Here is a 15,327-nt window from a genome sequence, read left to right as displayed (position 1 = left end):
CTGGAAAGAGGAACCTCGATTGAGAAAACGCTTCTGTCTGATTAGCTGAAAGAAAGTCTACTGAGCATTTTATTGGCTAACAATTGTTGGGGAAGGGCTCAGCTCAGATTTTCCTTGGTATATAGAAAAGTAGACTGATCAAAATGATGAGGAGCAAGCCAGTAAGCAGTATCCCTTCCATAATTTGCTTCAGTCTTGCCTTGAGTTTGTGATTTGGCCTCACCAGATAGACCTTTAAGCCAGATTCCCCTTACTCCACCACTCCAGACTGTTTTTGCTCATGGTGTTTTATTAGAGCAATAGAAACCCAACTAAAAATAATTTTCATCTACTATATAAAGAAGCCGCTCTGGTGAAAGTGGAAAGATTCACTAATCTCTGTGTGTAGCAATAGGTCATTAGGGGTCAGTTTAAACTTAGCCCATTTAGCAGAGTAATGGTAGTTGGTTCTGCTATCAGGCCTTTGGCCGGTCTAATCTGTCTTGGCTCTAATAATGATGACAAGTATGGGTTTCATTTTGTGAAACAAGCCTTAAATCCAGTTAGAATGTGGTTATTTACATATGCATATAAATGTTTTGGCTAACTTCACCCCATATCCCACCCAGTATTCCCTCTCTTGTCCCACCTACTACTGTTTTCTTCCAATTACAAGTTCTTCTTCCTCCTCTTCCTCCTTCTCCTTCTTCCTCTCTCTCTTCCTCTCTCTCTCTCTCTCTCTCTCTCTCTCTCTCTCTCTCTCTCTCTGAATGGTCTTACATTTTTAAACATCTACCTTCAAATAGCACTATACCCCCACATAGGTAATACAGTCATCTTTTAACAAATATACCCAATTATTCATGGCATTTCTTATGAGACTGATACAGTTCATTTCACTTACCAATCTGCTGTGATCATGGACGTACTTTTGGTATTTCTTCATGCAGTTGTCTCTCAGAGTCATTAGAGTAAGAAGCATAAGACGTTGTGTTTTATGATGGCTCTACATTTATTGCCAATCCCACTTTCCTTCTCCCTAAAGAACATTTTCTAACATTTCTTGAAAGTCCAGTAGCAATCAGTTCTTTTACTTTTGACTGCCTGTAAAAATACATCGATTTCACTTTCATCGAGGAAGAATTACTTACTGAATGGACAATCCTATGTCATGATGTTGTCTTTAAACATGTTAGATATTTTCATACTCTTACCACCTCCATGGTTTCCATAAGCCCATTATTCTGTACTTCTTACCCATGCTCCTCCATCCGTGTTTATCTTGCTGCTTTCCTTCTTCACATTTTTTCTTTGTCCTTACCATTCTTCAATGTAAATCTGATATGCTTTCATATGAGTTGTGTGTGAGCTAGAGAGTCTCTGTTCTTCCTGAATCCCCTGAAATCATATGCAGTCCTTTTGGCCTGACACAACCAGTTCGTCCCACACGCTCCCTTTGTGCCCCAGGAACAGTGTAGAAGAAGGGATAAAAAAAAGAATGTAAAATCTGAAAGATGGGGAGAGGGCAACAAAATGTCACACCGGAGACATAGTACCCACAATATGGTCATAACTCCAAGCTGATGAGATTATCTGCTCTTGCCTTGCAGACGACTGTTCTCAGCTGTCAGTCAGGGACTGGGGAGAGGCTTAAGGGGCTGAATTCTGAACAACTGATAGCCACAGTTGTGCAACCACCAGCCTCCACAGTGGAAAGTTCCAATGCCCAAGTCACACAGATGGCTCAGGCCACAACCAGAGGGACACAAACAAAATAAGAAGACATGAACTGTGAAAGTGATTACCCAGGAAGAGAGAGTTTGGCAGGGAAGATGAAAGATGAGAGAAAGATGGAAGATGGTACATGGTAGGAGAGAGAACAATCATTATATATATATGAAGTTGACAGAACTAAATTTAATTTAAAAATAAATAAAACTGTGAAGGTCAAATGTCCAGGCCATTGTCAGTTAAAGTTAGGCAGCCTCAGAAGGCATGACTATTTTGTGAGCAAGTTTTAGGCCAAGCTTTCATTGCTTTGCTCCACTTCAAGAGAAGGTTTCAGCAGGAATACTGAAGTTGAAATAAAATACATTAATAAAAATACAATTGCCTTATTAATACCGAATCACACAGGGGATTTTTCACCCTTCCTATTAAGCTTCTGTTTAACATTTTAGTGCTAGTCTAGAACTGCTCAGAAGGAATTCTTCCCACTTTCTTGTTTTACAGTGTGGCAGCCTGTCATGTAGACTTTCAAGAATCCTGCATGTGATAAAAACAGCTTTCAACACATACTTTCCACCCTTCAAGCCAGAGCTACAATTTAATGCTTACTTTCTCTCTCTCTCTCTCTCTCTCTCTCTCTCTCTCTCTCTATATATATATATATATATATATATATATATATACATACATATATATATGTGTATATATATGTGTGTGTATATATATATATACATACATATATATATATATGTATATATATATGTGTGTGTGTATGTGTATATATATATATATATATATATATATATATATATATATATATATATATATATATATATTGCCAATAGGAGTTTTTGGGTTCTATTTTTTTTTAAATCAGAGCACTTGCTAGTGAAAGTTTTTATTTTGTGGCGTGTACGTTGCTGCTTGAACTCTTTTCCCCCAATTATGAAGCGGCATACAGAGGCCTGCCCTGCCCACAGAAAGCACATGCAACCACAGTTCTAAGACCTGGCTCAACTCACGGAAGAACTATGAAAGATTCGCTGTCGGACACATCATATAGTCAGCAGATAAGGTCGTATTTATTGCACAACACAGCAGCAATGGCAAAACCAGTGTGTTCGGTTTTAGAGTTTGGGGGTTTTATCTCTTTAATTAGATTGTTTGTTTGTAGGCAAGGCCTTACTTTGTAGCCTTGGAATCTAGATTTTTCTGCCTTAGCCTCTTGGGCGTTGCAGGTCCCACTACACTTGACTCTAAACCTAACCTATGGACAATTTTCTTCTCCTGCTGGTTTATTCATTTCCTAATCAAAGTCAGAAGATGCGCATTCAGCCGTACAATAGGTTGCGTGGGGCTCACCGTTCCTAGCTCACCTGAAAACAAGCTAGGACTAGACGAAAGGAAAGGTGGGGAACTGATGTTCTCCGTGCAGTGAGCTCCTCTGGGTTGCATGGCAGCGAGCGAGCGACTGGCGCAGGTGGCACTAGGGTTGGAACACTTTGCTCAGGTGACCCAGACCTAGGTTGTATCATCCGCATGGTACATCCGCTCTAGTAACTGTTAGCCAAGCTTAAGCGGAAGCTTGCTGTTTTGTGCCTGTTTAAGTTAAAAAGCAAAATGAAATGAAAATTCACATCCCTTAAGCATCTGTATTTCACAAACCAGGATCTTTAAAAATACTCCAGCTCAACGAGCTCCAAGCCCCCCACCCCCACCCCGCAACCCCTTCATTCAGCACAAATGTAGCAGACGGGCAGCTCGGTCTTCATGGCTGCCCTGTCTGGCCCCAGTGGGAGAGGATGCAGCTAATCTGGCAGGGATTTAATGTGGCAGGGCTGGGGGATCCCCAATGGTGACCCTACCCTCTCAGAGGAGAATGGGAGGGGGAGAGAGGGAAGGACTCGCTGAGGGAGGATCTGGAGGGGGAGTAGCATTTGGGATGTAAACAAAAAAATTAATTATTAAAAAATAATTTGAAAATACCCTAGCCCTTAAGTCTTTACCTGAAGAATTAAGTAATTCATGTCTGCTGGGTTTTTTTTTTTTTTTTTTTTTTTTTTTTTGTAGCAATGCCTCCTGGGCTTAGAGCAAGCAGAAGCTGTACAAACTGTTGAAAACAGAAAAAAAAAATCCATCCATCTTGCCAACCCACTCTGAGATCTTTGTGTCGTTCTGGTACTTGGATAGAACTCTGGAGTTAGTGTTTAAACCTTCCTTGGGGCAGTCTGGACATCTGCTGAAAGCTCTATAAATAATCTATAAATAATCTATTAAATCCCACTTTTTATTCAACGATAGAATTCTATTTTGTTGGTCGCGGTATTGCCGTGAGGACGTTTGTCACTTCTTTCTCAGCTCTGAGCTCCCATAATATAAATGCAAAGGCTTGTCCCATCATTTAGAGTCCTTTGGCAGCCTCTCTGAAGATCCTGACAAATGACTGTGCATAAAAAAAAAGATGCCTCCTCTCCCTTAGGGGCCCTTCATTCCTTTGGATTATTTGCTTCTGTGCCCTGAACAGATATTTAGCATGCTGGTAATTTTTTTTTCATCTATGCTTATCCAGAGCTTTTGTTCAAAGTGAGGGGTAAATGCTATTAGCCTTGCCCCTCATTCTTCCAAATGAAAATAATCCATTACCTTAGTTCTCATATATTTACAGTGCATCTGTCTCTTATTGAATTTTACTGATCCCAGCTGTGAAAAACTATATATGCTTCTACCTCTACATCTCATCCTTTCTTAGACTCTGACTGGGTATCACTGAGATGTCGCAAATAAGAAACCTGCTTGGCCCTAAAGGCAGTCACTAGTTGAATGAATACAATGAGGAACATGGTTGGTTGAATTATAAAAACTCATATTTTTGTGTAAATATTCAATCAAAGCACACTTGTTAGGCATCTTGTATTTATCTTGTGGTCTGCTACATTCTGTGTAGCCTTGGTATCATGAAAGCAAAATGTCTGTTTAGCCCTTTGTGTTGCTGTGTGGCTTTTATTTTCTACAGCTAGGTAAAAATTTCCTCAATTTGTCATGGCAAAAAACAGAAACAACCAAAAAATACTGAAAACCAGGAAGATTTATATTAGTGTATGCATTGGTGTGCTATGTCCAATGAAGAGACAGTTAATTGCTTTCATTAACATTTTTATTAACATTAATCCTTCTTTTTGATGTATGTGTGCAACACTCAACTAAACAAACACAAATACTAAGGCTGTTTTAAAGATCAGAAGTAGACCAGTGCACAGGGTTGGAGTGATTCGCTTCTCTTCTGTTTGTTCTTATTTCAGACGATGGAAAATTGTCCTTTGAGGAATTTAAAGCGTATTTTGCAGATGGAGTCCTCAGTGGAGAAGAACTACATGAGCTCTTCCACACCATTGACACACACAATACCAAGTAAGGAATATTTCTTATCAGTGGACTCTGGGCACGAGGTGGGGAGAATGTGAATGAGTCACTCATGAAGTGGGAAGGGGAAGAGACCTTCAGTAAAGGTTAACTCTGAAATATTCTTTCCTCAAAATGCAAGCGTCTTTACGTCTTTGATATCTTAAAAAAGAATCCTTTATATTTCATTGGAATTGTACCTTCTTTGTAGGTTATAAAACAAAGAGTACATGAAACATAATTTTAGTCTGTCATTACTAAGTAAGTAAAATATTACTGTTCACATTTGGTATAATCTACACTTTCTTTGTTTAAAAAACACCCTCTGGGTATTATTGTGTTGGTGTGTTAAAATAAAATTATTGCAGTTATAAACTGTAAATGCCTGCTACACAAGAGCTACAGGTAAGGTAGGGCACAGAACAGCTCTGAACAGCTAACACATGGGTGATTGATTTTCTTCATTTCCCTGACATATGAATAACTTTTTTTTGAAGTAAGAGAACATTTGGGAAGATTCTGCTCATATCCCCTCCAGCATGCTGAAAATATAAGACAATGAGGAAGTTAAGATATACATCAGCAGAGATGCACTGCTTGGTTAGGGTTACTGAACCACATTATTTTCCACAGTCACAATTATAGAATTCTAATAGGAAAGAATATGGGTTCCTATGGGCCTGGAGATCCACCACTATGCCTACCATCTGGACAACCACATTCAGCTTTAGGCAAAATACTGACATGGTTCCAGGCAATAAGCTAGGCTGCTCAGAAAATGCTCTTGGGCTTTACCAATGAAAAGATATTTTCTTGAGGTTAACTATTTAAAAACTTCAAAGATTAAGTACGTTTTACTCAAGTGGTTGAGTATTTTTCAAACAATCAGTAGGGGTCTAGAATTCAGCAAAATTTTAAATAGCCTTGGCAATGCCTGTCTTTTGCTGTCAGATATAGTATTAGACTCAGGAAACTACCAAAAATCCTGTGACTGATGTATTCATAGGACAATTGAGAATCACTAAGAAGCACATTTTAGGTCCGTGCAGCTATAGGAACTCAGATACGACAAGAAAGTAGAACCTGCTTATATAAAACATTAAGGAAAGTGGAAAGAACATTCCAGTCAAGAAAAGGCCTGGAGAAAGTTATGGATGCATGAAGAAAATAAGGGTCACTTCTGTTTGCAAAAGGGTCAGCTATCCAGCTCAAAGTGAAGGGGAATCACTGAGAGTAAAGAAAGGTCTGGATGAGTGACCACTTATGTTCTGAGTTTCTTAAAGTACTTCAACTTCATGCAAGACAATGTTGACCTAGTCAAGAGCTCTAGCAACATCTTGTAAGTCATTGTTCTGTGAGAGAGCAGCTGAAATGGTAGAGATGGTGGACGACTGCAGATATTAACTAAACTAACTGGGTACTGAGGAAGAACATGTATGCACAGAAGGAAGACACTGGGAGATAGGATGCAGAGTAGACACTGGGAGAAAGGATACAGAGTAGACACTGGGAGAAAGGATGCAGAGTAGACACTGGGAGATAGGATACAGAGTAGACACTGGGAGATAGGATGCAGAGTAGACACTGGGAGAAAGGATGCAGAGTAGACACTGGGAGAAAGGATGCAGAGTAGACACTGGGAGAAAGGATGCAGAGTAGACACTGGGAGAAAGGATACAGAGTAGACACTGGGAGATAGGATACAGAGTAGACACTGGGAGATACGATACAGAGTAGACACTGGGAGATAGGATGCAGAGTAGACACTGGGAGATAGGATGCAGAGTAGACACTGGGAGATAGGATGCAGAGTAGACACTGGGAGACAGGATACAGAGTAGACACTGGGTGAAAGGATGCAGAGTAGACACTGGGAGAAAGGATGCAGAGTAGACACTGGGAGAAAGGATGCAGAGTACACACTGGGAGACAGAATGCAGAGTAGACACTGGGAGAAAGGATACAGAGTAGACACTGGGAGATAGGATACAGAGTAGACACTGGGAGATAGGATACAGAGTAGAAACTGGGATAAATGATACAGAGTAGACACTGGGAGATAGGATACAGAGTAGACACTGGGAGAAAGGATGCAGAGTAGACACTGGGAGAAAGGATACAGAGTAGACACTGGGAGAAAGGATGCAGAGTACACACTGGGAGAAAGGATGCAGAGTAGACACTGGGAGAAAGGATGCAGAGTAGACACTGGGAGAAAGGATGCAGAGTACACACTGGGAGAAAGGATGCAGAGTACACACTGGGAGACAGAATGCAGAGTAGACACTGGGAGAGAGGATACAGAGTAGAAACTGGGATAAATGATACAGAGTAGACACTGGGAGATAGGATGCAGAGTAGACACTGGGAGAAAGGATACAGAGTAGACACTGGGAGAAAGGATGCAGAGTAGACACTGGGAGATAGGATACAGAGTAGACACTGGGAGATAGGATGCAGAGTAGACACTGGGAGAAAGGATGCAGAGTAGACACTGGGAGAAAGGATGCAGAGTAGACACTGGGTGAAAGGATACAGAGTAGACACCGGGAGAAAGGATGCAGATTAGGCAGAGGTTCTCCTTGTGTCTTGGGTATCCTGTTGGAAGTTGACATCCAAATACTCCATCAACATACTGCTCATTTCAACTTACTATGTTAAGCTTTTCAAATATCTAGATTTGGAATATTTCTAATTCTAGGATTTGGTGTCCTGAATAGTTTTCAACGAATATTTACTAGCGTTAAGGAGACGTTACTGGTTTCATCTGCCACCTTATTTACATTTTTCATGGTTTGCATTACTTTGGATACATTTAGGATAACGTAGTATTCAAACAGGGATATGCCATGACTTATACAACTCTAAAGGGTGTGTATTACTATTGATCCCTATCATATGCATTAGCAGCCACAGTGTGCTTTCTGGTGTAAGTATACTCAACTTAAAATTAAGAATATTAGTTGAAGACCTCTGAATTATATTCATGAAATTCCTCCTTAAAAGAGGTTGTCAGTGTCAAGCTTTGATCTTTTGCAGAGATTAATTTAAGCTTTGACATAGAAATTCCAGAGATTTATTTTAAGCTTAAAACAAAGCCCCTTTATCTTGCACGATCCAGGTTTGTACTATGTATGCCAATTATTTTTTTTCTACTCACTTTCTCAGTGCATATGCCATTGCCCCAAATAAATACTGTCCAACACCCCAAGCCTCTTCAATTAAATCAGGATCAAAGCCTGGCCCTTGAGAGGTTGATAAATATTGGTGGGAGGAAACCAAGCAAATTGACTATCTCCCCATTCACAGCAGCTTCCTGGTCCTTGTCCCTCCCAGTGTCTGATGGCTGAATATTTACTATGTCATAAGAAGCAATCATTTGTAGAAATTTAATTTTACCTTGTTTCTACAATACAGTATAATTAAGGTATACCAATTATCAAACATAGATAAAATTCTTATAAAATGAACACCCTAGTTGAGAGATTTTTGAATTCATTTTCAAATCAACCCATAAATCACTGGCCCTTGTTTGTAAGGAAAGTATCTTACACTCACTGGCCGGCTATGCAGCATGAGCTTGAGCTCAATACTCAGAAAAAGGTCATTCTAAGATGAATCTTGTGCAGCATTTTGCATGTCTGATGCTGTGTTCAACCAAAGTATGCTGAATAGTTTCCACTCTCTGTAACTTTGTAAAATTAGTATCTTATGGTTATAGCTTTTTTTCATTATGTTTGAACGCACAGAATATTTTTATGTATTATTGTTGCATGAAATGATTCATGAACCATGGAAGGTTATACTTGAATTATAAAGTCTGACAAAAGAGAAGATGGTGAGCTTAAAAATATGTTAACAAAAAATATTATTGAAAGCTTTAATGTCTTAAAGTAACTGTGAACAAACCAATATTTCAAAATGAATTAAAAACTTCAACCCCACCTTACTAAAAGTTGCATAACTTCAACCTTCATCTTAACTACATTCAAGTTGGTTATGCCTAATTTTTCTCCTTTAAGAAAGAATGTTAATCACCCCAGTGATTCTGGTAAGCCTTCTTTATTGCAGCCCCCTAAGTTTCAGGAAGTATTTTCTAGACACTCATATATATTTTTTCAACTTGAAGGACAATCAAGTTTATTCAGAAAAAAAATGTATATTAACGTTTAATTATAGGGAAAAATAAAAACTAAATCTATAGTTATGTGCTCGTAAGTGAGGGCCACTATACCTGGGATTGGGGGATGATAGAGGTAAGATTGTTCAGTCAGAAAGAAACTTTCCTAGATCATAAAAATTATTTTCACTCACTAGAAAGTCAGCATAGCTACACTTTGCAACTAATTAGACAAAAACAAGAAAATTTAGCATAAATCCTTGAGGTATTAGTCATAGATGCATGGAAGAGAGATTCAGCAGAGCCTTAAAGCATTTCTGGCAGTTAGCTGCACTTGAGAGCTCCAGATTGTCAGGGTAGACCAAAAGGTAGACCAGATGGAAGTTTTTCTCATGATGCAGAAAGTGAACATACAGAAAAGTAACCCAAGGCTTTTAGAGAGGGCCTCATGATGAGAAACTCGGAGAAAAGATTCTTTGTTCCAGACTAAAATAGTTTTTGGATGCTGAGCACTGATATTTCAACCATGTGCTTGTTAACTCACTGACACCACAGTGACAGAAATATCATCAACTACAAAAGTGAGGTAGCTCTGAAATTGAAAACATTCTTTCCTATACTAAAGTGATTTTTTTTTTTTTCTAATATCCACATAGTCTGTTCTTTAGGGCCATCCAGAATATGAATATTTTATGACATGTCTTTTCAACATTTGAAAGCAGCTTTCATGCACCCGTGATGAGATTAAAATCCCATAATAATTAGATAGTAATTATATCAAAAGTATTTGTTTCAGATGGCAGAGTTATGCTCCTCCTAAAATAGAAGAATTTGCTTATCCTATATTTATGCATGACAGTTTTCCTGAAAGTATGATGAGTTGGTTGATAATGCTACTGTCTTCCTTGAGTTATTCATCATGCTGCTTAAGGAGACATATAGTGTGTAGAGGGGAAAAAGAGGAAGTAGGGTCAGTATGGTCAGTATCATGCAGTAAGCATTAGGGCAGTCCAAAGGGTCCGTGAGACAGTTGTGCATGGCTTTCTGATTAGAAAGTGCATAGCTGTTCTAGCCATGAGCAAAATGCATCTTACTAGCGCAGCTTATACCACTTAAACTGGAACAGAGGGTGTAAGAAGCAAATCCACAAACTTCGTACTTGTAAAAGTAGAGTAGACCATAATCCTAGGTGTTAATTACAATACAGGGTGGTCAGAAGTACGTAAGCAAGGAGCCAGAGAGAGGGAGGTGCTAGAACTATATGCCAAAAGATCAAATGACCTTGAAAGTCCATTACTGAGTAGTGAGCCTGGATAATCCAGGATTGATTTTCAATAGTTAAGACTTTAGATTTAGGATTCCTGGCAGAATGGCATTCATGACCCAAAGTGGCCAAGAGACATAAGCATCAAACACAACCTTAAGAGCACCTGTTTCAATGCATGGCCTGTAGAAATGAGACAAAGGGTTGATCCTTTGTCCAAACCCAAAGTATTTTGTTTTGAAACAGAAGTATACGTAAACTGCCTTTAAGACACATGATATTTGGAATGGTTTGGGTGAAGGGTATAGTTAGAGGATTCTGAAAACTTCAGAAGAAGGGAAAAATAGATTTTGAACAGATATTTCTCAACATCTCCCTTGATCACTGTGGAAAAAAGTCACAGTAAGGAAAATGTTGGTTGTGAGTGACAGAACCCTAAGTTAGGATGACTTGAGGAAATTATAACCCTTCTCATGTGTTAGATGAACCCAGAGGTGACTAAGTGTGTGGGATCCAGGTATTCGCACGGTGATGCTAGGATTCTTCATCATGTCATTGTATTGTCTTCCTTTCTCTCTAACCGCAATTCTCCCACAAGGATGGCTAGAAGCCAGCATGGAAAACTATCAGAGACTGATTTTTCTTTACCAACAGCTACATCAACATCCTGATTATGGATCATTGTCCCACTTTGATATCATGGGTATCTTTGAACAGTTCATCACTGTTTCAGGGGAAAGAGAATGTTAAGGCAGATGCTACATCAGAATAGAGGAGGATAGATTATGAGCAGGTATAACTTGAATTTCTTTAAAATCAAAGAAATGCATACATGGCCTCAAAACTCTTTATTATCTCATAATCTAGAGAAATATAACCATCTCTATTGAAGAGTAAAAGAGGTTCAGAGGAGTTTAAATTCTAGAAAATTCTGAGACTGGGGTCAGCTGAAAAGCAGAAGTTACTTACGGTGGAAAAGCCGAAACTCAGAACATCTTTGTGATCTAACACGCATTTTGGTATTGCCCTCCTCACTCGCCTTTATGCCCTTGACTTTTCACTTGACTGTCCAATATCCCAGCATCCCTATACCCTTCTCAAACCATGATTAACACTCAGTCCTTTGTGCTTTGGGGTCTGTCTTATCCTTTGTGTGTTTAAAATGATTGCCAAAATTTAGATGTAGCAATATTTAGTATACATTTGCTTAGGTTTTTTGTTTTTATCCCACCTACTGTAGGGGTAAAAGTAACTTTTAGTTTCCAGATATGTGACTTTTCTGAGGCTTATTGCTAAATTCTCTCACCCTTTCTAGTTCTATCTGAACTCTGGCTGGATGGTTATACCTCAAACTCCTCTTCAAACTGACTAATTTAAACTGGCTTTTCTAGCTTCTGACTGAATTACTTTGTTTTAAAAACTTGAGTCTGAACTCTATGAACTCCACGGCATTGCCTGAACTCAATTGAGCTGCACTCACTGAACTACCCTTTTCCTGACTTAACTCATTCGGCTCTTAAGTACCCTCTCTTTCCTGTCTGTTCTTATGAGAGTTGGACATATCCCATCTCTGACTCATTCTGTCAAATCTTTCTCTGATTCATCACTTTGTCTGCCCCTCAATTAGACATCACTGTCAAATATGGATGCCTCCTTCTACAAACTAATTTTGCCTTTATTGCTTGGGATAAAAGGTGTGTATTAAGAACATGTGTGTATTTCAACCAGAGGGATTAAAGGTGTGTCATGTCAGCAGGATCACACATACCTAGAAGGTCTTTGGATGTGATCCCTTGCCAGAGCAGCCATGTTGCTGGATTAAAATTGTTCTACAGTTGATATCAAAATGTTCTTGAATTTCATGCCAATTTAATTACGGGAGAATTTAAAGAGTAGAGAGACTTGTTTGCATGGCTGAGAGAAACACAGTTTCATTAGGACCTCTGCAGGCGCACTTTGTCCATGGTTTGAGAAACTGAAAGTCAGGTGTCACTTTAATTTCCTATCAAAACTTCAGTTATTTGTTCTGATTGTTTTAGATCTAACCCACAGCAACATTTCTTTATTATTTGTCTGTTTATAGAATGTGTTTTCACTTCCGTAAGTATTTAAGCCTATTTGGAACATCAATTTGTTTTCTACTTCCTCTAACTCGGGAGGATAAAGAAAAATAAAGATATGCATTTTTGAGAATTGGTTCAAAACTGTTTTTTGTTTTTGTTTTTCTGTGTGTGTGTGTGAAGGTATTTTGTCAGCAGCATCATGATTTTTTTTTCCCCTAAACTAAGGCTCTTCACAATCTGCAATATGGATTGGGACTGAGGTCTCTCCAATCTACATGGAAGAGTCTGAAATTATCAGACGAATTCTACTTTAAAATAGAAAAGATTATTATACCTTTACCAATTTAAATGAAGATCAATTTAAGGAAATTTTATATGAGGATGATTTATCTTTAGAAATAAATTGGCTCAATTGTCTCTGATAAAGATGTTCATGAAGTCAAATTTCGTTTCAAGGCAGCATACTGATTTCTAAAAAACATATTTCGTAATGGCTCTGTGGCATTAATAACTGAGCAGGAAGATGCAGTTAGTAGATAGCAGAACTCTACTCACTTGCTTGTATCGTCTTGTTTAATTTCAACAGGAACATTACAAGAATGTATTACAGCCCACAGCCTGCAGTTAATGGCTGACAGAGAGTTAACTCAATGGCCCAAGTTGCTTGCAAAGCTTGTGCAGAGGCACGGGGACTTGCCAAGGGTCTACTTAAGACACAAGTCACCCTTTTCATTAGCACGCCATCTCCAGAACATTTTGTACTTTTAGCTGTTTTGTACATCAGAAATCAAAATATTTCAGGGCCTTTCTGAAAAGTGACTTTGAAGTGTTTTATTCTGATGAAAAGATGGCTGGTTCGCCAGCCATAGAATATATTTGGATGTACAGTATAGAGGCAATTACTTTAATTGCTGCCTTTATCTCTTCTCCTTTTATGTCTATTGTGTTGGGTTTTTATAGTGTGGGAGTTGCTACATTGTCGAACAGTTATGCTTTTTTTTTCCCTGTGGACATTAATTCCGTTCTTCTCACATTTTCCCTCCTTCATACCTGGAAGTCAGCTTCTACTTTTAAACTCTTCACCGCCCTCTGCTCGCTCTGCCGTACTTCATTTCCTCATTGTTCTTTGGAATGCTCCGAGTTCCACTGTTTTTCTTAAATCATCTGTACTAGAGACTGCAGTTTCAAATGTTTTTAGTATTTTGATATTACCTTCTGGTTCTCATCCATTACTCCCCATGAAGAACTTGAACTTTCTGTTAGCCTTAAGTGAGCTCCCTCTTTGAGAAGATGAGAAGCCACAGTGCGGTTGCTAATGGCATAATGAAATCAATTACTACTCAAATCAAAGGTTTGTATGGTAAATTATTTATTAATATAAATATAGTCTTTTCTAACATTACTATTAGCCACCAAATGCATGAAATAAATTCAGTAAAAGTGGAACAACAGTCTCTTTAAAATACATTTTATTTACCTCTTGGACTCTTCCTTCCCACATAGTCAATGCACCAACAAAATTTGCTCCTAAAATTTTTACCACTATAATCATCTCAGTACAAAGTTTCTATCTTTATAAACATCTTATTCTCAAAAATTCTTATTTAGGCAGGAGTTATTTCAAAAAACCCTAAATCGTTATTCTTGAAGAGAAATGTCTGTGTTCCCATGTACTGGCTGGTTTTGCGTCAACTTGACACAAGCTGAAGTTAATCACAGAGAAAGGAGCCTCAGTTGAGGAAATGCCTCCATGAGATCCAGCTGTAAGGTATTTTCTCAACTAGTGATCAAGGGGGGATGGCCCCGCCCATTGTGGGTGGAGCCATCCCTGGGCTGGTAGACCTGGGTTCTATAAAAAAGCAGGCTGAGCAAGGCTGGGAAAGCAAGCCAGTAAGTAACATCCCTCCATGGCCTCTGCATCAGCTCCTGCTTCCTGACCTGTTTGGGTTCCAGTCCTGACTTCCTCTGGTGATGAACAGCGATATGGAAGTGTAAGCTGAATAAACCCTTTCCTCCCCAACTTACTTCTTGGTCATGATATTTTGTTCAGGAATAGAAACTCTGACTAAGATAACCCACATGTAAATGTCCAAGGTAATGTAATGGGCGGTAACTCAGTCTTGAGTCCAATTGAACAGGATAAGGGCCTTTATAAGAAATGCCTAAGGAAGCTAGTTACCCCTTCTGATCTGCTAGTGGATTGATCATGGACTTCAAAGTCTTAAGAACTAGAATAATAAATTTCTGTCATTTATTAATTACTTGGCCAAAGATATTCTTTTAGATCACAGCAAAAAAATAAGTGATCCATAATTAAGAGAATGTAAATAGCATTGTTGTAAAATGAAAGAAAGCAGTAAAGAAAAACTCAGGACAGAGCATAGAACACCTGAGACCCTGTCACATTGATATAATCATAGTGGTGTCTTCTTAGCATGGCTTCTAGTTACATATTCAGGCTCAATCATGAAAAACTTTTTTGTCTTTCTGTCCTTCTACTACTGACCCATATTCCACCCTATAATCAGTTTTTTACCACCTAAAATATGTCCTGATGTATATCCCGTACCAAGTCTATGATATTCCATATACATGTTTATGTTTTAGAAAATTTTACTCCAATTTTCCTTGTTAGACTTACTTTTCTGTTCTGCATTCTCATTGGAAAATAAAGTTTTCTCTGAAGCAGCTACATCATGTGCAATTTTAGATCTATTGTATTCAGTGGCTAAGGCTCTCCAAGACTGAGTTTGTTAAAGCAGACGTCATGACTA

The 15,327-nt window shown here is 38.6% G+C and overlaps 1 protein-coding gene across 1 annotated transcript in view; it reads left to right on the top strand.

Moving 5' to 3' along the window:
- Positions 1–15,327, top strand: part of NECAB1 (N-terminal EF-hand calcium binding protein 1) — a gene marked incomplete at both ends in the record, with an annotated part of 152,462 nt that overhangs the window by 20,664 nt on the left and 116,471 nt on the right. Inside the window, one exon of the mRNA XM_080938763.1 lies at positions 5,007–5,115. Coding sequence (XP_080794889.1) covers positions 5,007–5,115 — 109 coding nt within the window. The remainder of the gene's footprint in view (positions 1–5,006; positions 5,116–15,327) is intronic.

The sequence above is a fragment of the Micromys minutus genome (assembly GCF_963924665.1).
Source record: "Micromys minutus genome assembly, chromosome: 26".
Taxonomy (NCBI): domain Eukaryota; kingdom Metazoa; phylum Chordata; class Mammalia; order Rodentia; family Muridae; genus Micromys; species Micromys minutus.
Note: the sequence above shows the minus strand (reverse complement) of the source record. Positions and strands in the feature narration are given on the sequence as shown.